The sequence below is a fragment of the Gouania willdenowi genome, chromosome 24 (assembly GCF_900634775.1).
Source record: "Gouania willdenowi chromosome 24, fGouWil2.1, whole genome shotgun sequence".
In the NCBI taxonomy this organism is placed as follows: Eukaryota; Metazoa; Chordata; class Actinopteri; order Blenniiformes; family Gobiesocidae; genus Gouania; species Gouania willdenowi.
Window position 1 is genome coordinate 9,999,550 of NC_041066.1, and position 26,000 is coordinate 10,025,549.

The 26,000-nt window shown below is 39.6% G+C and overlaps 1 protein-coding gene across 2 annotated transcripts in view; it reads right to left on the reverse strand.

The window, feature by feature from the left end:
- eva1aa (eva-1 homolog A, regulator of programmed cell death a) overlaps positions 1-26,000 on the reverse strand; it is an 89,538-nt gene that overhangs the window by 25,374 nt on the left and 38,164 nt on the right. Inside the window, exon 5 of one of the 2 annotated variants that reach the window (XM_028440265.1) lies at positions 23,173-23,316. In XM_028440265.1, coding sequence (XP_028296066.1) covers positions 23,173-23,316 — 144 coding nt within the window. Of the gene's footprint in view, positions 1-7,963; positions 8,023-23,172; positions 23,317-26,000 lie in introns of those variants that run through there. The other variant, XM_028440266.1, reaches the window with a different exon arrangement.

Genomic DNA, 26,000 nt, shown 5'->3' on the forward strand with positions numbered 1-26,000 from the left:
TTCTGCTGTGGTGAAAGAAAAGGCAAAAAAGGAATGCTAGAGAAAACATCCCATCATAGTTTTCTTCCCCTAATCACAAGCTCCATCATCCCATCATCCTCGTCGGTTGGAAGTCTAAGGAACAGTGAGGCCATGGCTCTGCTTGAATTGTAGCTCAGTGGGTTCTGGCTCGAGATCAGAGTGTAGGAGTTCTTTGAGAGATTTTAAAATACCAGCTCAGCATGGCTCTACTGTACCGGGCTGGGCTGAGGATCAGGGCCTGTAGGACAGATCTCATTGTGCCAACAGCCATTAGCCCATGAACAGAAATAACAGGCCAACCTGGGGATTTACACCTTTTGGCAAAGGATGCTAATAATGGATATGAGGTGTTGTGTTATTTTCATGGGGATTCTTTAATGATGTTCAAGCATGTAACTAGATGAGGTGCTTACTGTGCTTACGTTCTTATTTTTGGCTATAGTAAGATCTCCAAGAACAATAAAGAACTTCCTAATAAAAGCTATACACATTTCTCATGCCTAACTGCAAACCCAACAACATGAAACAGAACTCAAACATCAAGGCTCCCTTTCTCAACCATAAAGTCATTAGACTTACACTGGATGCAGGCTTGACCCTTTGATTGCTGATGTTAGATAACCTCTGACCCCCCAAAAAACAACTCAAGACCAACATTGTCTGTGGAAGAGCCACTCTGGACAGAGGATAAGCTGATAAGTGATTCAAGCACTTTGGGGTCGCGATCCAATAGTTGTTTAGTTGAACTCAGTGCCCTGTGCCTTTCACACCAATAGATCCACATCAAGGCAAGATCGAGTCTGATCATCTGGCATTTTAGCTGTGTATTCAACCATTTGGAGGGATTAAATGAGTTACCCTTATTGAACTGACTGCAATTAAAGTGATACCCAATCCATTGCATGAATGCACTTTAGAGGATAGAATTAAAGCTGAATAATTAAACTTTACTATTTTATGTAATAAATGTCTTTGGTGTCATTTATATACATTTTTAGCCTAAATATCAAGTAATATCCCTTCATACATGGGCATCGCCATTTGGAGACTTCAGGCAATTGCCAGTCACATATTATGTTGACATCATGTCAGACTAACTCTTTCCGTATATCCAGTCCCATGGAGAGTCTATGGAACAATAGCATTTAAATCTGACATTTTAGCACGTAGTTACATGTCATGAAAGATTTTTGCACTATCTCGTGTCTTTTACAAAAATACGTGTCTTTTTACTTTTGTTTTATTAATTTGCTTGGTATTTGCCCTTGGTATTCTATCATCTGTATTCTTCTTACATGTTTTCTGCCACTTGGCCAGGTCGTCTTTGCAAAACAGAATTAGTTCTCAATGATTTAGCTGGTTGAATAAAGGTAAACTTGGACGTTATTATCCTATTCCTAAAAAGACCTGGAACATTACGGTGGACAAATGTTGGCGTCGCACTTCACAGGAAACAAGGAATTGGATTATAAATACACTGATGGACACAGCATTTGCCATCCAACTAAACAAGGAAGACAGTTAAAGCGGGGGCGTCTACTCTACAATTGACACAATCTGATGCCTTGAACTTTATAAAACCAATTGGAGTTATGGTTTGAGTTTGAGGGCAGCTGATTACCAAAACTGGGAATAGCTACAGACTCATGTAATTCATGCACAAACTGTTTGTTTTCTCTCTTTTCACAGCTGACGTCTAAAGACTTGCCACGTATAAGCAGATAGTCATCTAATGCCTTTTTCAAATCGTTAGGCTGTAAAACCTACCCACATCATTAAGCCCGTCTAATAATTTCTACACTGTGAAATGCAGCCACGATTAAATTACCAAAGAAACACAACTCAAAACACATGTTAACTATACGCTGAAACCTACAAACTTTGGCTTTAGAGAAAACACATGTTTAGATAGCAGCCTCCTCTGCAAGTTCAATCAAGCTTCATTAAATTTGCACCCTGTAATGCTGCTGCATCACATCTCGACTTTATTGGAAGAGTCTGTGAAAGACTTTGGGCTTTTTTTAAAGTCTCATGACTTCTAATGAAGAGCCCGAATAGAAAAAATAATTAAAAAAGTCAACTCTGTCTCTCATTATGGGTAATTTCGAGGTTTGCTTATTCAAGCCGGGCCATCAAATACTGACAGTCCTTGGCAGGACAGTAAAAAAATAGCAACAGTCTACGCATTTAACCTTTATCAGGATGATTAATCACTTAAAGGGGACCTGAAGTGAATTTTAATTTCAAGCTCTATCAAAATATCATATATACAGAAATAATCAAAGTTTAGTTGGGTTATTTTCTTTAAAGGTCCCTGTAGGGCAACCGAAAATTGCTGCTTCCCATGCATTGTATTATAAGGTACAAAATTGTTCAAAAAAGTACTTCAATGTGTTTTGTTTTTTTTAATAAATATGCACATATTTTGTTTAATGGTACATTAGCCTTATTCTATGTTGTAAACTGTACATTTCCAGAACAGGAACCCTTTAGGAATATAAGCTAAATGTCTCCCATTTGCTTAGGTTTACCTTGTTCTTTTCATGCTACCAAGTCGTCCTTAAAACTCAAACTTCTCTCCCTTATTCTGCACGTTTCTGTGCTCATAGCAATCTCTGCCGCTCAAAACAAATTGAGTTTAATGGGGGTGAGGCAGGGTAAGCCAAAGGGGGAGGGGAGCCGAATAAATGGTTGTAAAAACACATCACATACGCCGATCCAGTCACTGTGAAGTGAACAAGCAACCACAGTGCTCATACATTGCAACTTTTAACATTAATATGTAAGATGAAACAAAACAAAAGTGGCATCAAATGTATCATTCAGCGTTGCATGCACAGCAGTCCAACTGCAGCGTGTTTGGTCTTTCACAGTTAATGGCAGAAAATAAACGACATAAACCTAGCCAGACAGGCAAGAGAGCAAACACACACAGAGAGTTTGAGTAAAACAATGATATGAACACACATCACTGGTATGCACCCAAACACTGGCCTTTTTTTGCTCACAGAAAACACACACTTAGTCACTCCCTGTCACTCTTAGAGGTCAGTGTCCTTCACCCTTAGCAGTTTCCTCGCTAAGGAGTAACAAAAAAAAAAAAAGACTTTAGGATGTTCTCTGGCATGTTACTCATTCGTTAACAACTTTAAGACATTTCCATATAGACACAAGTTGACTAGATATTGGTCTTCTGTTGCTGTCTTTCTTTCTTAATGTTGTTTACCTGCACACGGTGCAAAATTCTGACTTGATTATTGTGGAAAAGATTGAAACATCAAGTAAAAATGTCAAGTAAGTCAAGGAACGTATTTGTTAGGTGTCAGGAGGATATACACCAACATTCGGTGGAACAGAACTGGTACAGATTAGTTTCCATGACATCATTCCTTTCTAATATGTATTTTTTATTTTTTTGGTCCTCCAGGTGTAAAGTTCTGCACTCCAATGTGCAAAAGAAAACATCATAATTCTCTCTCACCTCCATGACCACTTAATTCTGCTTCAATCCAGAAGATTTAGCACCTCAATCTCACTGGGGGAAAAATCCCTCCCTGAAGCTATCTGTCGTGTCTAGCATAGCTGAGGCAAAAATGCAAGCAGAGAAGCTATACAGCAACGCCCCAAACAGCCATGACTGAAGAAACCTCCAATTTTGTTTGAATAATGTGATCAGAGTAGAAAGGAGAAGGAGACAAAAGCTGCATTTTCCCAACAGCGAGCTGATAAAAAGATCAATAACTTTGGCTCAAGTGGTAGAGCAAGATATTCTGTTTGAGTAAAGTTGATGATTCAATATGTGAAAAACTGACGGAAATCACAAATTCACATCTTGAAATGGAAATAGCTATATGACACAGAATGAGCCCTCCCTTACATGTTTCGGGAAAATATTACGCATTTCTCCCATTTTCCCCATTAAACATTAAACAGGTAGTTTTATGTGTAGCAAGTGTTTGGAAGCAATACAAAAAAAGACCTGTCAAATATTATATACATACACAAATATCACACTTCAAAATCTTACAAGACAGCTAGATGATGCTTGGACATGCTTGATCTTGCGAGATTTGGCAAGATTTGATAATAATTTGATAACATTGGAGGCCTTGCTTTTTATACATATGTGGTTTGAAGGTTTTGTGATTTTATGGCAAACAATCATCAACTGTATCTGGCAAAACTGTCTTAGTTATGATTTGAGTTCGGCGAAGAAAATGATTTAGATGCTTCAAAAACGTGTTATTGTAGAGTTTTGAAAGAGAGACTGTATGTGATCATAAGCCCTTTTGGACTGGTGACCCTTTCAGCCAAGAAAACATTCTTGTGGACGAGCTGAAGCTTACAAGAACGCAAACTGAGTTTAAAAACAAAGACCAAAGAGGAAAAGGAAAGGATTGTAGTGAAGAGAAAAGTGGAATGAAAAAGAAAGCTTGAAGAGTTAGGCCAAAGACAAGAAAAAAGAGAGAGAGCGAAGGATGGGTCGAGGGGTTTGACAATCTTTTTCTGGCTATGATGGAGCCGTCGGTCTTATCTGTTTCCTGGAAACACATCTCACAGGATTGTCAAACATAAACCAGCTCAAGGCAGTGCCGAAAGAACCTGGATTACAAAAGAGTGAATGAGACGATTGTTAATATCGTCATCTCAATCTTCACCTTCATCCCAGACGAACTCCAGAATACAAACTGGAACAACAAACAAAACAAGTGAGGTAACATCCCACTAATGCAAATATGTGCTGTTGTACTGAGCTCTGTTCCTGTTCCGCTGCCGTCAGCCTCTGGCCTGCCCCCTTTTCTCGTAACCCAAACCACAAGCTAATTCATAAATTACAAACAAAGAGTCCCTTGTGGTTTGGGAGGGACCAGGCCGGCGCTGCAAACTGGCGCTACGGGGGAACGGCAACTCGTCAATTAGAGAAAAACCTGGCCGCCAGGGAGAAGTAGGTGTGAACCCATGCACACACGCCTACACTACTACTGTATACACATTTTCACATAAACAAACAACCAAACCACTGAGGGGCTATCTTTAACAATGCAGTCATTTTAGGAGTCCTGGAGCTGACGGCATCATTGTCTGGTCTGAGGAACTCACGTGTGCTGCTTACACAGCTTGGAGCAAAGCCCAGGTTGAAGTTATAGGGATTGGAAATAAAACATTTGTTAAGTACAAGTAGCATTAACGTGATCAAACGTGACAACGGAGTTTTACCACCCCAAAAAAAAAACACTCAACAATGCCATTACAAGCTTACAAATACCAGATTAATTACACTGGCCACTTTTGGAGGTACTTCCAAAGTCCATTATCAATTGGTTTAAATCACACATCAGTTTAATTCTTTGCAGCCTCCAAAAGTAAATGCACAAAATGACTTCAAAAACCCACAAAATGACAGAAAAATACACAAAGATGACTCCAAAAACACAAAACAACAACATGAATACAAAAAACATATGAAACAAGCGCAAACCTCTGGCAGGCGCCAAATATCCTTCGTCAGGTATTGGCAGTTATCTGATCAGTGATCCTATTTTCTCTAAAAGAAATCACATTGCAATGCACAATCCAGGTCCAATTGGATGAAACTTGGGCGGGTGATTAAGGAACCAAACTTACATAACTGAGTCAAATTTCATAAATATCGGTAAATTACAAACCGAGATACAAGGTTTTGAAATTTTGCCAAAAGAGTAGGGATTTTTAAATTTTTGAAACTGATCCGGAATCAGTACATTGATCCAGATCTCCTCCAAGAATTATTGGAAAGTTCAATGGCTTAAGTTCTATTGATTGTTAAAATTATGTCAAAATCCGTTATGGACTTTGGAAGTAATTCTGTCAATGTACAAACAAACAAATAAATGAACACCGGTCAAATATTACTTCCTTGACGGAGATAATGACAACAAAAACACACAAAATGAGAGAAAAATATATACCAAATGGCAAAAAAAAAAAAAAAACTAAAACAAAATGACTATAAACCATCGGTTCTTTCCTGTATTAACGCTCAGATTAATGCTCAGGTCATTCATCATAATGCTGACATGAATGTTGATATTGTGACCCTCTGATCAGACAATCACATTTTTGTGGCCCCAACATCTTTATCCTTTCCCTTGCAAGGCTAATATCTAAGGATGCAACACGTTGTATACAATATGCTTCAGTCAACAAACACACCACAAACCTAACATACATGTTTTTTTGGACTGAAGGACAAAACCAAAGCCAAAGATCTCAAACTATGCAACTTCAAACCAGCTGTGCTGCTAATCATCATCCACCAAGTCGGCCTGACCCTGGGTGACAGGCTACCAAGTTCAGCCGTCTGAAAGGAGTTGAAATTAGAGCTGCTTCTCCTCTGCATCCAGAAGAAATGGTTCCATCATCTGGTTACAATGCCCACAGGGGCTCCTTCTTCCACTGGTTTAACCAAACGGGCCACCAGGGCCCTCAGACCTGATGTTGATCAAGCTCACATTGTGACATCTCACCCAAGTCTGCTGTATTTCCCCGTGAACACAAAAACATAGCCAAACCAAAGAACTGTACTTTAACTTTGAAAACAGAGGGTAAGAATGATGAAAAATAGTACTTTTTCATTTCCAACGGGCTTGAACCAAGGACCTTCTGTGCATCGACTCAACATTTTAAATGACTTAAAGTGGTAGTGTGGATGGAGTTCAAGCCATAATGATATTGTTTCCACCACACACAGTAGTGGAGTGAGTGGACAACTCACCGCCCTTGTTGCTCTAACTGCAGACGATGATGGGGAACGCAAACTCTTGCCAACAAACCGATCATTGATGAAAAAAATACTTACTATTAAAGGAAACACTCACAGGCTAAATAATGGATAAACTACATAAAACAAACGAGCAAGAGTGTACTTTCATAAATATCACTTATCTGTGTGATTTTGTTCCTTAGCCTAATTTCTCTGTCCACCAGTGTTGATTTTGTTGACAAAAATGTTTCTTCATAGTTTATTTATTTATTTATTTATTTATTTTTTAACTGACTAAACTGTATCACAATATATTGATATTTTTAACTAATAAAAACAAAACTCTAATGTTCACACGGGATGAAAGCCCAGAACTAGGTTTTATTTTGGAAGGTATCCCATAGGGTTGGGCGATACGGACCATATTTTTTCTTCAAAATGGTGATATACGATATACAGTAGATCTCGATCATTTTAATTCAAATAAAGTCTGACCAGAAAAAAATATTCAGGGTTAAATTTTCTGATGCAAAACGCCAGACAGACACATTTATTAACAAACAGCTGATTTGGTTGATTAATTAAGGATACCTTGATCTGGGAAGTCAGGCTTTTATGTTGTAAAATAAAGACATATTTGGTCGTAAATGTTCAATGTTAAATATCCACAGGTGGCCATATTGGATTTTCCTTCATGGCGATGTCAGTCAAGGTGACTGTCAAATAGGCATCATATTTAGAATCCTAGGAATTGTACGTATTGCTCACTTCAAATTTGTCTGTTTATATGTATTCAATAACATCCAATATCAGGTTGATCAGTGGTAATTGAACCTTTAAAAAAAATGCATGAACTCTTGTATTTTATATTTTAGTCGACTATATCTGTAACAGATTTAGTCCACATCAGTCTTAATGTCATTTAGTAGACAAAAACTTGAATAAATAACTGAAACAAGTCCGTACGACTACATTTTGACCAAAAAAAAAGTAGCATTTTAGTTACTTTACAACTAAAACTAAATCAAATATTGCTGTCAAAATGAACACATGCTGCACATTTGATACAGATTCTGAATCAGTCCCTCACGTACACATAAGCACATCTAATAAATTGCGCACACAGAAACCAAAGAAGCCAAAAGCAGCCAAATGAAAGCTTTTTCAGCTTGTTGAGACAGAAACTGAGGTGACACTCACGCACACATTGCTGATTGGAAAACCCTCCGTGGTCCGAGTAGAAACGTCCTTTCTGAGCGTGCGATTCTGTCTTGTCAAACACCCCCCCCACCCCCCCCCCACACACGTCCTCCTCCTCCTCTGCGTCGCCCGCCCCCCCCCTCCTCTGAGTCCCGCCAGAAGAGCTACAACCAACTTTGACAGAAAAACAAGCACTCACGTAAAAAGTCCACCAGAATGAGAGTGCACGGCCCAAAAAAGGAAAAGAAAGAAGGGAAGAAAAAAAAATAGCTGTTTTAAAAAGCCATGCTGCTTTGTGGTGACTCCCCCTTTTTCAAAAGCCAAATAGTGAATAAAGATACTTTTCTCGTCTTTACTTCTCAATCAGTTAGAATAAAACTGCTTTAATGTTTCTTCTCTTTCCAGCTGAAGCTTCCTTTCTTCCCAGTGAGAAAGTTAAACCCGGCTTTAGACAAGAGGAATGTGACAGCAGGAGAACGAGGTGGTGTGGGAGGGAGGGAGGGAGGGAGAGAGAGAAAAGGACATGTGTAGCGTCCACCTACACAGCACTGCTGTGTGAGTGAGCAGTCAAAGAGAGGTACAAAGGGGCGGGGCACAAGTGGGGGGAGGACAACGAGGGCGCGTATGAGTCTATGCATGAGTGGGACAAATGCACACACACACACACACACACACACATGAATGCATGCGCACACACATCAAGGAACAAAGTCAAAGCGCAGCAGCTCCAGGAAATGACCAGAGAAGTTCATTCAGCTCACACTGGAAAGCTGAAAAAATGATGTGGAAGTGCTGCAGCCTTTATGGAACAGAAAGCAGAATGTAATCCTGTAATTCTGTGGTAGTAAAGCCAGTATGAAGTTATTCTTATGCTCATATTCATAGTAATGTCTTGGGATATGTATCAGTTTTTCATTTATGACCCTGGTTCAGTTACAGTATCTCAGCATCTACACAGGACATGGGCAACTGGAAGCACAAGAGCCACAACTACCCCTCATTCTAATTTTGTGTGACACACAAAATGACGGAATAATACATAAAACCACAGCAAAAATACACAGAAGTACTCCAGAAGCACACATTACAACAAGAAAAATACACAAAATTACAGAAAAATATACAAAACGACAACAAAAACACACAGAAAAAATACTCCCATAAAAAAATATGACAACAAAAATGCCAACATTACTCGCAAAACACAAAAGACGACAATAGAAATACACAAAATGAGAGAAAAATATACATAACATTAACAAAATTACAAATAAAGACTCCGAAAACACAGAAAACTACCACAAAAACACACTCAATGACTAAAAACATCAGACTAAACACTAAACACACACTATGACAGAAAAATGTACAAAACGACAACAAAAACACACAATAATGGCTCCAAACACAAAAGATGATTGTAAAATTGCATAACGTTACTTGCAAAACACAAAAAACGACAATAAAAATACACAAAATGTGAGAAAAATATAAGAAACATGAACAAACATACAAAAAAAAGACTCCAAAAACACACAAAACTACAACAACTCACTTAATGACAAAAAAACACACAAAAAAACAACAATAAACACACACAAAATGAGAGAAAAATATACAAAATTATAACAAAAAAAAACACAAAGCCGTAATTTTTTCCTGTATTAATGCTCAGATTGGTCCAAATGTTGACATGAATGTTGATAATGTGGCTCTCGGATCAGAAAATCCAATTTCTGTGACTATTACTGTGCTAAAAGGTGCCAATCTCTGATCTATACCCACTTATCCTGTTCATGGCAGACTTGGGAGGAAATATTAAACGTGCATATTTGTTCCAAAAGCTAATTTACTAAATTATTAACCGAACATGCTCATTTATGGATTGTGGGAGATAAATAACAGGGACACAAACCCACAACCATCCAATAAAAGGTAACGATTACATACAGAAACTAACAGATGTGTCATTTAAAAGTTCGACTAAACCCTGAGGTTTTGGCTGACGTGCGTCTAAGCTGGAAAATCCAAAAAAAAAGCCTTGATTATAGGCGGGGCTCCTGGATCAGTTAAGACACGCCCAGTCTATACTACAGAATCTCCAAAGAACGATCTATGCTACGCTAACTAGCTACTCAATACTCACTATACCTCTCTGTTCACAATTCTCTCAATCCAACCTACTCACCACGGATTGGTAGAGTCGACAAGCGACAGTTTTTATTGGATGGGCGGGGCCAACAGTACTGGTCCGTGATGTAAGAAGCCACCAAAACGTCACAAACCGTCTCAGCCAATAGCAAAATGTAATTGTAATAGCCGGGTTTCAACCCATAGACAGCAGTCACTCTTACATTTTTACAAGAAAATGTGCCAAATTTAACTACTTTACAAGTCAGGAAAAAATTTGGCTAATAACAGAGACAGATGGATACGTGCAAGAATCGGGAAAAAGAGAGACAGAGAACAGGAAACTAAAATAGTAACTAAACCTCAAAATCCCCTTTTTTTCTGCTGAAAACAAATGCATTTGGATATAAAATATTGTTGTTGATTGATTTACCTTTTCCTCTGTTCCAACGACCATCTATAATCCTTAATACTTTAATCTGCTTTTGGATGCACATGTGCTTTATGCTTTGTTTTATTGTTTCCTTCTTTCTTTCTTTACTTTTATTTTGTACAATTTATGATCCCACTTCCACGTCCAACTATAATTCCGGCTAAATATATCCAAAAGATTTCCCCCGTCGACCCCCGACTCTTAAAGACCGCCCCCTCCTCCTCACATACACTCCACAATCACCCTTTCCCTCCATCCTTCATTCACCGCAGGAGGAAAACTGAAACCAGTCACTGACTGGAAAGCATTAGTGAGAAGCCCCCCCCTCCACACACACACACACACACAAACTCAGTCGTCATCTGATTCAGCGCACAAATGAAAACAAGAATGACGGATCACGAAGAAGTGGGAAGGAGAAGCTACACCTATGAGCATGGAGTGATGCAAACACAGTGGAGCGCAACGTTTAGAAGTGTCTTAATGTGACACATCTGGCAACTGGTGCTTGTGTTACGGTGTTTTAGCCAAACAAAGTCTGAGCAGAAACAGGACAGATGTGCATGGTGCGTGCACAATGTTGGGTTTCTCAAGCTCGTTTTTTTCAGAGAAGCATTCAAAAATGTATCTCCTAAGCCAAGTACATAATCCTGTGTTTGCAAAAAAAAAAAAGAGTCAAAGCTAAATGTAGAGCATTCCTTTACTTCAGAAAGAAACTGTGGTTGTTTGGTGGTGGTGGTGGTGGTGGGGGGGGCGGACCGCAAGGACGCCACACACACACATTTACACAAACTGCTCATCGGGGGGGTTCTCCATTACTAAGTGACATCACTGTTAACATGACGTGCCACAAAGAGATCAAGCATCAGACAGAGCACGTTTCAGTCAGCAGAGCAGTGAGCAGGTAAATAACATACACAACTTTCACTAAGTTACGAGAACTTTCAGAAAGAAGATCTAGATGAGGACAGAAGTGCAAAAGTTGATTATTTGAGGTAATGCACAGATTATTAAAAACCTAATCGACCCAACAAAGCTCCAACCGCTAAAGAAGAAACAAACTACATTTATGTTGTTAGCATGCAACGTGCAAAATGTGGTGATTTCGTATGCATCGTGCATGCTTCCTCCACAATATACAGTATCTGGACCTAGTGAGTGCTGATTATTCTTAAAAGGGGGTCGTTGAAGTGTAAAGATGCATTCACACCGAACAACTCTGTCGACTAGATTACATTCAAAACCAATGTAAATGACGCAACGTCAAGTGACCTGCCTTCAAGCTAGGCGACTCGCGTGATTCCAGCGACGTCACTCACTTCGAGTGACACTGTGTCGCCTCATCGAATCGACAATGACTTTCTCCATACGTCACTACCCTGGTGGTCGCCGTCTGTAGAGCCGGAGGCTGCAACACTGAGAGGGCTGCACACTTCCTCTACTTACTGGGGCCAAAATGAAAGTGGCATACTCCTTTGAATAAGTCTTTTAAATTCTAGATATATTTTGATTGAACTCATCCTCTCGTAACTCGGTAAGTTGATCATTTAAACCGACACCCCACTAAACATCCGACGTCCACGGACCTCCAGATCACGTTCATAATGCGTCAGTCGGTCTGGACCACATCTGCACGTCTATATGACGTCCAAAATAGGTCGGCATCTGAACGTCATGACCGCGACGTCATCTAGACCTTGATATGACGTTCAACGTTTGAAGCAATTTCACATACACTCAGTCACAGACACATGCGTGTGTATGTGCTTCTGTTTATTAAAAATCATTATTCAGTATTATCCACAGTCACTAAGTATATATCCAAGTGTACTTCATTAACGTTTATGCTCTGCGATCTTTTTAAGAGATAATTAATGTCGAGCTCCCATTGAGCAAGTCAACACTGAAACAACGTTGAGAAGACGTCTTTTTCGGACGTCGTCGGATCAGGTTAATTTAACAAACGCACATAGAAGAACTGAATAGGTAAGGAAGTGCACTTGAAAGCATAAGGTCTAGGGATCGAACGCACCCTGAGGCACCTTTCTTATCCGTCTTTTTGGGATGTCTAGAATACGACGTAAAAACTTTCATTCTGCACCCGCTAAAGATGTCTTCTCAACTTCAGGCCATCACGTCATTTCAACGTTGTTTCAACGTCGGTCTGCTCAGTGGGACATTACGGCCGATCTAAGCGACTATAGTAGCTGAAGTTGCGTCCGGTGTGAACACATCTTTAGTACACGCCCAGGTTTTTGCTGACCTGCCACTAGGGGGAAATTCAAAAAATGCCTTGATTATGGGAGTTGCTCTAAAAGTAGTTAAAATACGCCCAGTAACTTCAGCCCCGCCCCCACAGCGCTGCACACTTCCGCATGGAGCTGTCATTCAAGCTCACCAAGGGCTGTGAGAAGAGGAAACCTCGTCCCTCCTCCCATATTTAATTGGAGATCAGTGACAGTCAGTGACAGTCAGTGACATCACTGATCTAAAAAGACGTCACTAATCTAATCTCAGCCAATGGCAAAAGTTAATTGCAATAGCTGGCGTTCAACCATAGACGGCATTCACTCTGATATGTGAAGAGTGGGACTAGGATCAATAAACTACATTACTTTATTATTTCATTATTAATGTCATTGTGAAGATACGGAGCCATACCTGAATTATAATGAATTTGTAGAGAAGTTTAAACAGATGAACAAAAACAAACTTTTATCCAGATTAAAAATGTGTGCTTTGTCAAAACGCAAAATCCTAAAAAAAAGAAAAAAAGATATAAAAAAAAAATAGGTTGCGTGAACTCGTTGAATGCAGACATTCAAGCGACAATCTGTGTTTAATTTAAAATGATTTACCTCATTCTCAAAAACAAGAAACGCTGATTTATTAGAGTTTTTTGGAAGAAATTAATAAAATCTGAGATTTTCTAAGCGGATAGATCCAAACTGCTACGTCCAAATTCATACTTTTTCCACATATCACATATTCAGGGGGATAAGCTACTCAATTTCCTGCTCTGACCTCCAGATGATCCCTGTCCGCAGGGTCCCGAAGGCTTCAGAAAACAAAGGGAAAGGGGAAAAAAATGGAAACAACATCAGACGAAAAGACGTTCGCGAGTCGTAAAGGTGGCAGGAATGTGGAAAACACTCAGGGGAAATCAGGGGGCAGGAAAAACAACTGTACGTGGCCATGGTTAGTGGAAAAAGAAGTGGTATGCTTGAAGAAAAACTGCCTGTAAATTCATAAGTGAGCCAAGAAGCCAGAAAAAGTGTGAGAAACTTCAAAAATATGGTGGATTTTACCTTTATTTTTCAGAATATAAATGAAGTGATTACAGCCTGTGGGGCCAGTGAACACACAGCAGTACTATACTTTCATTTCATGACTTCATCATGCGTGCAAAATCAAATAAGTGAAAAGCACCAAAATAGGCTGTAAGTGCAAGTAGACCTGTTTTTACTATTTCCAAAGTTTTAATGGAAGTGATGGCTTTTTTTTTTTATTGAGCTGTAATGACCACTATAAGCCACGCCCACAGGGGTTAGCCCAGGTCACGTGCCTTTTTTGTTTTTGTTTTCCCGCAGTGTTCCCGAGAGTACCAGCTGGAGCTGTTATAAGCAGCTTTCTGCTGAGTCAGGTTTGTGTTACGAGCTGTGTTTCTGGTCACCCCTCGCAAAAAAAGAAATATCTCATGTGGGTCAAAGCCTGCTTTTTATCCCCTTTTTATGGGTTCTCCACCTGCCCTGATGCTCTAAAAGCAACATCATGTAGATGCAATAACGCAAATAGAACCAGTCATCTCACACTCACCAGTTACAGTATAGACTTTACCGGATCAGAAATGTAATGACATCCTGAAAAAACATTTATAAACAACTGACATGTGTAAATTGAATACTTTATATGTCACAGAAGAGATGAAAATGGCACCAATAATGATCAAAATAATAATAATAACAACAAAAACAACAACAACGTGTGATAATAAAATAACAATAATTAAAAAATAATAATAATCACATTAAATTGAATTAAAAACATACAAAAATAAAATATGTCAGGAGACATCAAGGTCTATTAAAGAGAATAATAAATAAATGAACATCAACAACAACAACAATAATAATCAAGCAAGGAACCTCTGTGTGTCTGTGTCTCAAATAGCTCTACGAATCAGGCTCAGATTGAGCTGAGACTTTCAACATGGCTGCTGCTTGGTTCAAGGGTGTGCAACGTCAGATTTGTTCCCGTTCATAAATCATTTCATAACAGCAATGCATATTTTATTATTGCAATTAAATAAATGAATTTATTTCATTGCATAATTGTGACCATCACCAGCCCTCCCTAGGGAAGGGTAAATACTTTATTAAAGGGAGGATGTAAAAGAGAGAGGGCAGTGTTACACCAGGGTGAGGGGGGTGGGGGGGGGAGTTAACAGGGAGGAGGGATACAAGATAGGAAAACGAATGGGTGGGGAATAATCAATAAGTTTCAAGTGATGTGTTATCAAGCCAGTCTGGTGACCAGTGTGCGGCTTAGGAATAATGGTGGTGGCTGTGAGCAGAGGAGGAAGTGAGTGGAAGTTACATAAAACAGGTATTTGGGAACAACGTGTCTATGGTTGAGCCCAGTATGAGTGTTATCCCACAGCCCGAGGCCAGTGCGTCCATGACAAATGTGATTCCAAGAGCCGCTACTGCAAAACCCATGAGCCGCCCCCGGGCCCGAAGAAGCAGTCGGGCCAGCAGAAAGAGCGAGAGATCTAGGGGCCCCCGGCGACCACCCCACGGCCAAGCAGCCCCCCGAACGCCCCCAAGGTCCCAAGCCGAGAGGCTGCCATTGCCCCCCCCATACACACCCGAAAAGCCCCCAAGGAGCCAAGGACCCAGCGCACCACGCCACCGACTCCAACCCCCAACCCCCAGGCCCCCCAGCCCCCCACCCCCCCACCACCACCCACACCCCCGCGCCCAGCCCCCCGAGGGGAGGGCCCAGAGAGCCCCCCGCCCGAGACCCCAGCGGAGGAGCCAAAGCCCACGCCCAGCAGACGACCAGAGCCACGCCGAACGGGCAGCCGGCGGGCACCCGCCAGTGAGCCCAGAGCCAGCAAGGACCCGACCCCAGGCCAGGAGGACCCGGAATGGATGCAGCACCAGGAGCAGCCCGCCCAGGGCGAACGACCACACCCCAAGCCGCATAAGGCACCAGGGGGCCGCTGGGAGTCCCCCCGCCGGTCCCCAGGCACCCCAACCTAGCCCCCCCGGGCCCCCAGATGCTGATTTCATAAAATTTTCTTAAAATGCAGCTATACATAACAGCTAGGTAACCAGGTAGTCCTGGTAACTCAGGATGTGTAATTCAGAATTAAATTTGCATTAGGAATTGAGTGCTTACAAGGTCAGTTTAAAGAGGATTTAACTTTTATTCTGAATTACAGAAGAATTGAAGCTCCCATGAAAAAGCTACTCAACCACGTTTCTATAGCAAGACATACTTCCTACAGGCACTGCACTAGTAATAATAATAAATAAGATTTCAGTACCAACACATTAAATGTATCCATATATCTATAAATGTGCATACTTGTATAACAAGAAAATAAAAATGGACACTAAACAAATATAAACAACCAAATTTAACAACTACAATTATAGAAACTATACAAAAATTGTCAAAAAGCAAAAAAAATTTTGTGAAATTTGGCATGATGACGAGCTTGCAGTTACATGTCTTTTAGTATTCCATATTTGTACACCACGATATGTCATAATAGTTAGACTATTAATTATAATAAAAGTGATAATAGTTATAATAATAATAAAAAAAGAGCACTCAGAGAGCACAAACCTCATGTTTCAAATGTAGTTATCCCCTTTTGTTTTTTAATCGCGTTGAATGCGCAATCCAGATTTGACCCAGATTAAACTTGGTGGGGTAACCTTGGTCGAGGTAATAATAATAATATTAATAATAATAATAAAAATAATAATAATAATAATATCAATAATAACAATAATCAAATGCTATCTATATCTATATCAGATTTCAGCCAAATACGGTCGTATGCGAGTGACATCATATCACATGGAATGACTTTTAAAAGTTTAAATTTTGACAAAAAAAGCAAATTCACTCTCGTTTCATTCCAAGAATGAAGTAAAACCACTTGTTAAGAGTTTTTTTTCCCTGCTTCATCATCATCATCTATGCATTCTTCTACAGGATTCCCAATCCCACAATCCAATGCAAAACCTTTCAAAGTTCAAGTCACATGACCACTAGTCATCAAAGCGATTGTTTGTGATGGAGAAACTTTCTACATGTGTTTGTGAGTTAATTAGCTTTGATTTATTGATCTATGAGGCCTACATTATGTCTTTATCTGTCACCAGCAGCTTTGAGTATAATTGTCTGTCTATAAAATGAAAATGTTATTTATATTTATATGTTCTATTATAATATGTTTAACCTTTTTACACAAAAGGGAACAATAAATATATCCATGTAAAAGTTCATTAGTGGCAGGTGTGTGAACCTGACTGGACACGCCAGGGTAAATCTGAATGAGCATGAGGATTTTTTTTTTAGTCTTTTAGGGGGTGTGTCTCATGCTGTCATAACTACTGCTATGAAATATGAGGCTAGTGAATAATGGGCCCAGCTACAGCAGCAGCTACAGCCTGTCTGGCCTGCAGCGCCCTCAGTGTGAGCCAAAACAAACATCTTCCCCACAGTCTCCAGCACTGACATAACATGTAGAGTGTGTGTGTGTGTGTGTGTGTGTGTGTGTGTGTGTGTGTGTGTGTGTGTGTGTGTGTGTGTGTGTGTGTGTGTGTGTGTGTGTGTGTGTGTGTGTGTGTGTGTGTGTGTGTGTGTGTGTGTGTGTGTGTGTGTGTGTGTGGGGAAGCTTGGAGGAGTGCACGGACTCACGTGCACGGTGCCATGTCAACTTTGACTATACCTTTGCCTCTTGTGCATTTGTGAGTGTGTGTGTGTGTGTGTGTGTGTGTGTGTGTGTGCATATCCAACTGGAAAAATGTGAACCCTCAAGCCTCAGAATTGCGTCTCTATTTCCCTCTTTGCTCCCCCGTTACATCTAAATCAAACAATGCTGTGGCTTTAGCGCAGGCGGCCGCAGCCTCCGCCACTCATAGCCTAAAAACACCAGCGGTAAAGTCCAGTGTCCACAACACTTCCTGCTTTTAGCTTCAAATGTGACAGAAAAACATACAAAGCTAAAGAAATAGTTGGATTATTAATTTTTTTTTTTTTAGACAAAACGAAGACAAATGTTCATTTTGTTGTCATGAATGTAGTTTTCACACGAAAGATAAATCATAGTGTACAGCAGTCAATGAAATCCAAAGAGATGTTAAAAAGTACTTAATAAAAGCCGACAACACAGATAGATGGAAACATGGCAGACGGCAGTATCTTTCAAAATAAAAGTAGAAAATCTTCCCCTTTTTTCATTGATGCAAGCTTTCCTGTCTGCAGTTGTTAATATTCATTGAAAAATCATACAAAGTTGAAACTAAATAAATACACAAATAAAAAATCAGTGAACTGAACTGCAGGGGAGAACAAAAAGTACACAAAACGACAACAGAAATGCACAAAAACATACAATCAGGCTCCAAAAACACACAAAATGACAGAAAAATACACCAAATACACAAATAAAAAATCAGGGAACTGAACTGCAGGTGAGAAATGAATGACATATTTCACACTATAATGCAGTGTTTTTTCAATCTTGGGGGTGGGACCTGAAATGTCTAGTAATTGATTAAAAAAAAACTGATTAGAAATATATTTTTGATTTTTTTTTTTTTTGAATTATTATTATTTTTCAAAATAAAACAACACAATCTTAACTACTACTACTACTACTACTACTAATAATGATAGTTATTATAATAATATTTTTCTATCATTTTTTATCAAAATGGGGTCACGATCCAAAAAAGGTAGCGGACCACTGCTATAATGTGTCCATGCCTCAAAGCTGTTTAAGCAGTAAATCTTTTGCTTCTATTTATGGCTCTGCAGCCAGAATAAGAGGTTAATAATGGACTCTTTCATGAAACCTTTTTCCATTCTCAAGTTCCAACCGGAGCCGTGCCTCCTTCCTCTGTTCTGATCTCAGGTCTCATTGTAAGCGGCTAAACGCCAAAATCAATCAGTTTCCTGCCCAGCGATTAGAGCTATTCATTAAACTTCCCATAACCCTGGTTATCATTCCACTAAGCAGCACATTTCTAAAGATGGCGCAATGCGTTTCGGTTGATCGTTTACTACACAGACAGGAGGTAAAAAGTTAGAAACTGTGATCGAGTTTAATGATTTAACCCTAGGACACAATCGGCATGTGATTTTCACTCGAGCAAATATATTTACATTATTTTCATGAAGTTGTGTTTGTCAGCCCACACGTTGGTGTGATTCTCACCCGGCAACAGTGATGGTGACCCGCCATTACTACCCTGTATGCACTGATTGCATCTAAAGAATAAAGTCAGTAAAAATGCTCCTGAAATGTCCATGCCATCTTTATTTAGTCCAGTGGTTGTAAATAAATATCACAAAGAGGTGATTTTCAAGGAAATCCAAATGGTGGTGAAAAGTATTTTTAGTTCAGAGATAAAAAAAAAAAAAAAAAAATGGCATTTTTTTGTCCCAAATGAAATGAAATGGGTGGACAAAAAAGCAAGTTTCTAGTTTCATTGTTTTTTGTTCTTATATTCCTACTTTTTCAGTAATTTTGGTTAATATTTTTAGAGTCCACCCATGGTAGTTTTACTTCATTTTGTTAGGCGTGATGGCATAGATGAAAATGAAAGAATACAACTCTAATTTGTCATGTATTGTCATATTTAGATTTTTTTATTCATAATTACTCTTTATTGGGTATATACACATATATATATATATATACTGTATATACATCACCCGGTGTTACTGGTGGTGTTACTAATTTTAGCGGGACGGAGGTCAAAGTACAGAGAGTTTTTACTCACATAAACCCTCCTGTGTTAGATTCTGCTGTGTTTTTTTTTTTTTTTTCTAATAAAGATACTATACATAGGAACAAGCAAATCAGCTGAATCAGCAGAACTAGCCTTTTAACTATAGCAACAAGACAAACACAAACAGTACATGAAATACCGGTAAATTAAATGATCCCAATCCAGAGAAAACTCTTCTAATCAGTCAAATGAAAAATGTAAATCATATGTTTAAAAAGCCAAGGTAAACCTTTGACATAGTAATCAACCAAAAATACCAGGAGGGAGAGTTCAGTTCTAGCCTAATCATCCATCAGCCTCCAGCTGTTGCTTTGTTAAATATTTCCATTATTAGACTATATAAGACAAATGAATACATGTTAAAGTGCTTACTCTGATTCCTTTCTCTGAATTAATTCACGTATTTAAAACAAACTCCTGCTGTCGACTCCTAGAGCGTTTCTTTTTTTTTCCTTTAAACAAATCACAGTGACTTCCTCCGGGGGGAGTGGATGTAAATGAAGCCTGACAGAAGCCAGCGTGTGATCTACTGGGAGACTGATGGGCAGGATCCAGACTGTTTGCTGCTGTGTTATTCCTAAAGAGCGTCAGTCCAGCCTCAGGGCTGTGTGAGCAACAAGCCAGAGGCTGATGGTTTTATAAATCATGCAGGTGTCAGCAAAGGCTGATAAGCACTCTGTAATTCAAACATGCTCCCCTGTCTGAGTCTGTGTGTGTGTGTGCGTGTGTGTGTATAGTCATATATTCATGGCTCAGGGCTCAAGTGTTTGACTTACACATGGAATTGTTTAAGTATCGATGGCGACAGGAAGGGAATTCTGGGTAATATGTGGGTTTGTTCGCATGTTTTGTGATGCTTCAGGGAACTACTTCATCAAAGCAACTCATATGCATTCATTTAACTGTTTTAAATACATTTATTACTGGCAGAAATAAAAACATATGGTCCTAACAGTGGATATAATCAAGAATTTACATCCATGCGTTTTTTTTTTTTTAGCTGAATGTACATGGAATACTTCCCTAGAGCATTCAGGAAGCCTCATATAGAGATGGACACGCCTCAGTGAAACGTTTGAGTCCAGCCACCCAATGTAGACCCAGAGTTTGCGCTAATGGCAGGAAATTACAACTAAAACGTTTCACTGACCATCAGCGTATTGAAGCAATGTGACACACTACCATGCTCCTGTCACTAACACGTTAACACCAGTGGACCAAATACTGAACCTTGTGGTAAGCCACTTAAGACAAAAATTGATATGAAGTTGCAACGTTGTGCAAGTTTTGGCCACAAAACCAGCAGCACGTCTGTGACATAAAAGGAAGCAGGAGGAGGAAAAACCTGACCATGTCCAAAATGTCTCACAATAGTATTATTAACAAGAAGACATAGTCATCAACATCCCCCACCAAGATAAAAACGGAACAAGGGCAATCACTCCGGAAAAAATTGTTGAGCGCTTCTCATTTTCGAACACCATCAAGGTATTGATACCCTGAAGCCACACACTGAATGTGGTTATCCTATCTTAAACAGTTTCTGAGAAAAGCTGTCCACTTTAACTCGGACGGACGGCGCCCAAACCTATATCCCCCTTCATACTTTGTGGCGGGGGATAAGAAAAACCACAATAAAAAAAGTCAGCTAGCTTCATGCTAACGTCTATGGGAAACCCCATGTATTTGCTATTGCTAACATTTACCGCGATCGGCAGTGATTTATATAACACACTGATTATGTTTAACTTTCATAAACACAGTATTAAAAGTGTTATCAAACAGTACACTCAAACATACTCACAAGCATATATTTTTTGCAACCGAAAATACAAGAACTTAGTTAGTAGAGACCAGTAGGCCATGAGCTGTCAAGATGACAACTTCCGACTACTACGGCAACAGTGGTAGGTCAAAACACACAAACTCACCCAGAGTAAAGAAAAATGGAACAAGGGCAATAACTGTGCACTTCTCATTTTCGAACTCCATCAAGGTATCGATACCCTGAAGCTGCACACCGAATTTGGTTATCCTATCTTAAACAGCTTCTGAGAAAAGCTGTCCCGGATGGATGGACAGACGGAGCCCAAACCTGTATCCATCTATATGCATTTTGGGGGATAATAATTAGCATGAAATAAATAGTTAAAATAATAAAAACAAAAAAACTCAGAGAGCGCAAACATCTGCCAAGCGCCAAATCTCCTCTTTGCCAGATATCGGCAGCTATCTCCAATAATAACAATACAGTAGGTCCAAATGTATTTAAATGCACAATCTACATCCATTCTGGATGACACTGGATGGGGTCATTGGGGAGCCAACTCGACATAACTGATGAATTAATTTCATTAAGATGGGTCAATTATAAACCGAGATATGAATTTCAGAATTTCTGCCAATGATGAGAGATTTTAGATTTTTCAAACTGATCCAGAATCAGTAAATTGATCCGGATCCCCTCCAAGTACTCTTAACATAATCCTGGTAACAGATGTAATAAATGCCCGTAGAAATATTACTGTATCTCCTGGGCAAAGGTAATAACACATTTTCATGGGAAACCAAACTGCCAATAAAACACTCTAAAAAAAAGTTTGGGGCACAAAACCTTGATTCTTTGCAATTTCCAGCTTCCATACAAAGAATGGACACACATTTATCTCTGTAATCTGTTTGTTGACCAATATGTTGATAAAAACAGTGCAGGGTCAATCAACTCTAATAATGTTTAGATCAACAGAAAGAAAATGGAGAAATATCACATTTATGATGGTTTGAGTAATTCTTACAAACAAAAGCTTCTAAACTGTAAGAAATTATCTCAAACAATTCAGCTCGTACAGGGTCAGAATCAAATCAAATCATAACCAAACAAGCATCTGTCGTTCATCTATAAATACAAATAACGAAGAACAATCCACACACGTGGCTAAACATTGTTAGGTGGAACCACAGCAGCACCACGTCGACCCCCTCTGTGCATTATCACCTCACATCCTTACAGTCCACAAACACTCCACACACGACCAGACCATCTCAACACCAGAGCTGTTCACTGGGTTTATTGTGTTACCAGCAACAGATAAGGGACGTCAGACAGCGATGTTCTTCAAATGACTCCATAAACACAGATAAACAGGGGGCGTGTTTCACTGGATGATGTTGGGACATGGTGCTGATTGATGAACTCCTGGGAGTTAAAACATTTGGATATGCGAGTGTGCATGTGCGTAGTTAATAAATGACGGGTCAGGTCAGGAAGAGATTATGAGGAAAGCACATTCTTCTTCTTCTTCATCAGACACAGACGTGACATCACAACAGAAAAGACAAAGGCAACATTGTGTTTCTTAGCTAAACTATGAGCATAAGTGGAAGGCGTGTGTATAAAAATACACACCTTTAACAAATAAGTGCCACAAACTGGACTTATTGTGTGTTTTTTCTTTTAGTACCATTGAGTAGATGAGGTAATATTGTGAATGGTAACTTGGAACAGTCGGATCGACTGTCGTTTTTGCTGGTGCTGATGATCAGTGAACAAACATCGCCCCCTGGTGGTAGCAAAGAGAAGCCTATTGATAAGGTGAGGAATTACTTACCACAGGTGTAAATGACACTCAGGTATTTCCTGGTGCCGGAGTAACACGGATCTCCAAATTCTCGGGTGGAAGCTCGAACCAGGCAGTTTTTCTTCCCCTGGCAGCGCGAGGTGAGGACCTGAAGAGCCACAGGAGACTGGCACTCTGACAGGATGACAACAATCACACCAAACTGTTAGGAATATATATAAAATAAGATGTAATAGAACAGATTTCTAAAGAAAATCAGAGAAAAATCCCACCATCTATTCTAAAGGTGACAAAAACACGTATGATGCATTGCAATAAAGCATTTTTGGGTCATTTAAAAATAAAGTTTCTAATCACTCATAATTAGAATTATGAATTCATTATTACCTTAATTCATAAAGTGTAATAAAAAGTTACAAACGTTTGAGAAGGACCTAAAACTAAAACCTTCACTAGAGAAGCCAAAACTATCTAACTCATGTCTGAATATTTCTGTCACTCATACACTCATGTTTTCACTCAAATTTTGGACTGTCAGGGAAAAATACCAGACTTGCACCGGGGAGAACATGCAAACATCACACAGGAAATGTCCAACACGGGATTCTCCATGCAAGGATGTACAAATCACTAATTACTTACAGTGGTTCCCAAACTGGGGTACGTGTACCCCTAGGGGTGCTTGAACACTTCTCGGGAGGTACATAGAAACATTTTTCACTTTATTTTTTAACATTATAGTTGTTTTACTTTTTACAACTATACTTTTTTATCATGTGGCACAACTCTTTAAAATACACCAAAAGGTGAAGTTCAACTTCTAAACGGGGCAAAACATCAGAAATAAATGAATAAAAAGGCCTAAATTCAAGGTTAATGTAGGACGAGACACAGGAAAAAGTTTACACCAGCCTGCAGACACAAATAAATACATTTAAACATGAGCTAAGGGGTACTTGCGATAAGAAATAAAGGGTAAAGGGTACATGGGGCAATGAAGTTTGGGAAACGCTGCTATAGGAATTAAAAACACTTTCTAAATGTTTATTTCAGTTCAATGCAGTTACAATTAAATCCCTTAAAGGAGACATATCATGCTAAATCCACTTTTATAGCCCTTAAATGCATTTTGTTGTATATTTAGAGTGTTTAGAAGTTCAAAAAAGTTCAAATTAGTCTCTTCAGGTGCTCCGTTGATATTTTTATATTCTGTTTTGCTCATATTTTTCAATCTGTTTTGATTTTTCGATTCTATATTACGGTTTTTGAACAAAAACGTCAGTATTTGCAGCGGAACTGCCAAATTAGGACATCGACTCCAGGCCCAACACTTCAAGCGATCCGCCATTTTTATTTCTCGCTTTTATTTTGTAGTCCAAGCTCAAGGATGCAGAAGTTACGAGAGGATAAGTCAAAATGTTCGGTTGTTGGATGTAGTAACCCACACGCTTCATTACACCGTCTCCCAGCATAAGAACCTTTTCAAAGTGCCTGGTTGAGTTTTATTTTTCACGGAAATGTACCCACATCTGTGGGTAAGGTCATTTTTGTGTGAGCGAAGCACTTCAAGGATGACTGCTTCAGCAACCTCCACCAGTATAAAGAAGGATTTGCTGAAAGACTTTGTCTGATTGAGGGTTCAATTCCTTCTATCTTTGGAGACGATGAACAGAGCACTTCGGTAAGCTGTAAATAACGCTAAAAAGTGTGATGATAAGACGTCCCTGTCATTGTTTTGTTAGCATTAGCAGTTGCACCGTCTTCATATGTTAGCGCTGTGTGCTCGTTTTAGATCCTTGATGATATGGCCTACATGATTTAATTTAAGTGTAAAGTTTTCATTAGTCATTTCATTTTGCCATTTTTGTCTCTGAAAAGACTGTATTAAGATGCATTTCGTGACGTTAGCTTAGCTCGGTGCTTGTGTTAGCTCGGTGCTTGTGTTAGCTCACTTGTTAGGGTTCTGCAGGTTCATCATCTTCATTTTCGCCGGGTCCGACTCTGGCTCGAACATGTAAGGCTGGATGGACAAGTCTTCCGTTGTTGACATTTTGTAAATAACGTGTGAATAAACATTTTCTGCACCGCTAAATAATCCTATCTCTTCTATCAAACTACAAAAATGGCCGAACAGGGTGGAGTTGAACCGAGTGTCACCTCTGCAACCTGGAGAGGGGGCGGGGTATGAAGTGTCTCATTTGCATTTAAAGAGACCGCACCAAAATGAGTTGCTCTTAGAAGCACATCAGAAAAGGGGTAGAAAAGGGGTGGAGCTATAATAATGAGGAATTCAGACCCAAGCATTGCAGTTCCGCTTTATATAGACCACAACTGTATGATTTATATGTAAAAAGGAAGGATTTAAAAGCATGATATGTCTCCTTTAACAGACTTCACTGCAGCCACTTAACTCACTGAGTGCCATTCACGTTTATAGACGTGAATTGTGTTTTTCGACTGGGGTTGCTAGGAGACAGTGTGACGAAGCTCTCCGGTGAATATCTAACTTGTACCATGATGTAGTGACCAACTGGTGATATGTAGGTGGCAGCAGCGCACCTTAGGGTGAGAGATCACCCGCGATGGGCAGAGCTCAGAGGGAGAGGAAAGCTGCTACGAGAGTTGATGCAAAAGTTCCCAGCAGCTCACACTCGACCAGAGCATGTGTGGAACTAAGTGGACTATTGACAGTGTCGCAGATGGTGAGAGAAAACAATAAAAAAAAGGGGGGAATCGGTGATACTCGGCATGTCTGAGAGAAGGCAGAAATTGCGTGTGTGGAGAATGACGGGGGAGAGACTTGGAGGACGGCCAAAATACAGTACAAAAACCATTCAACTCTGACATAGATAGCAAAA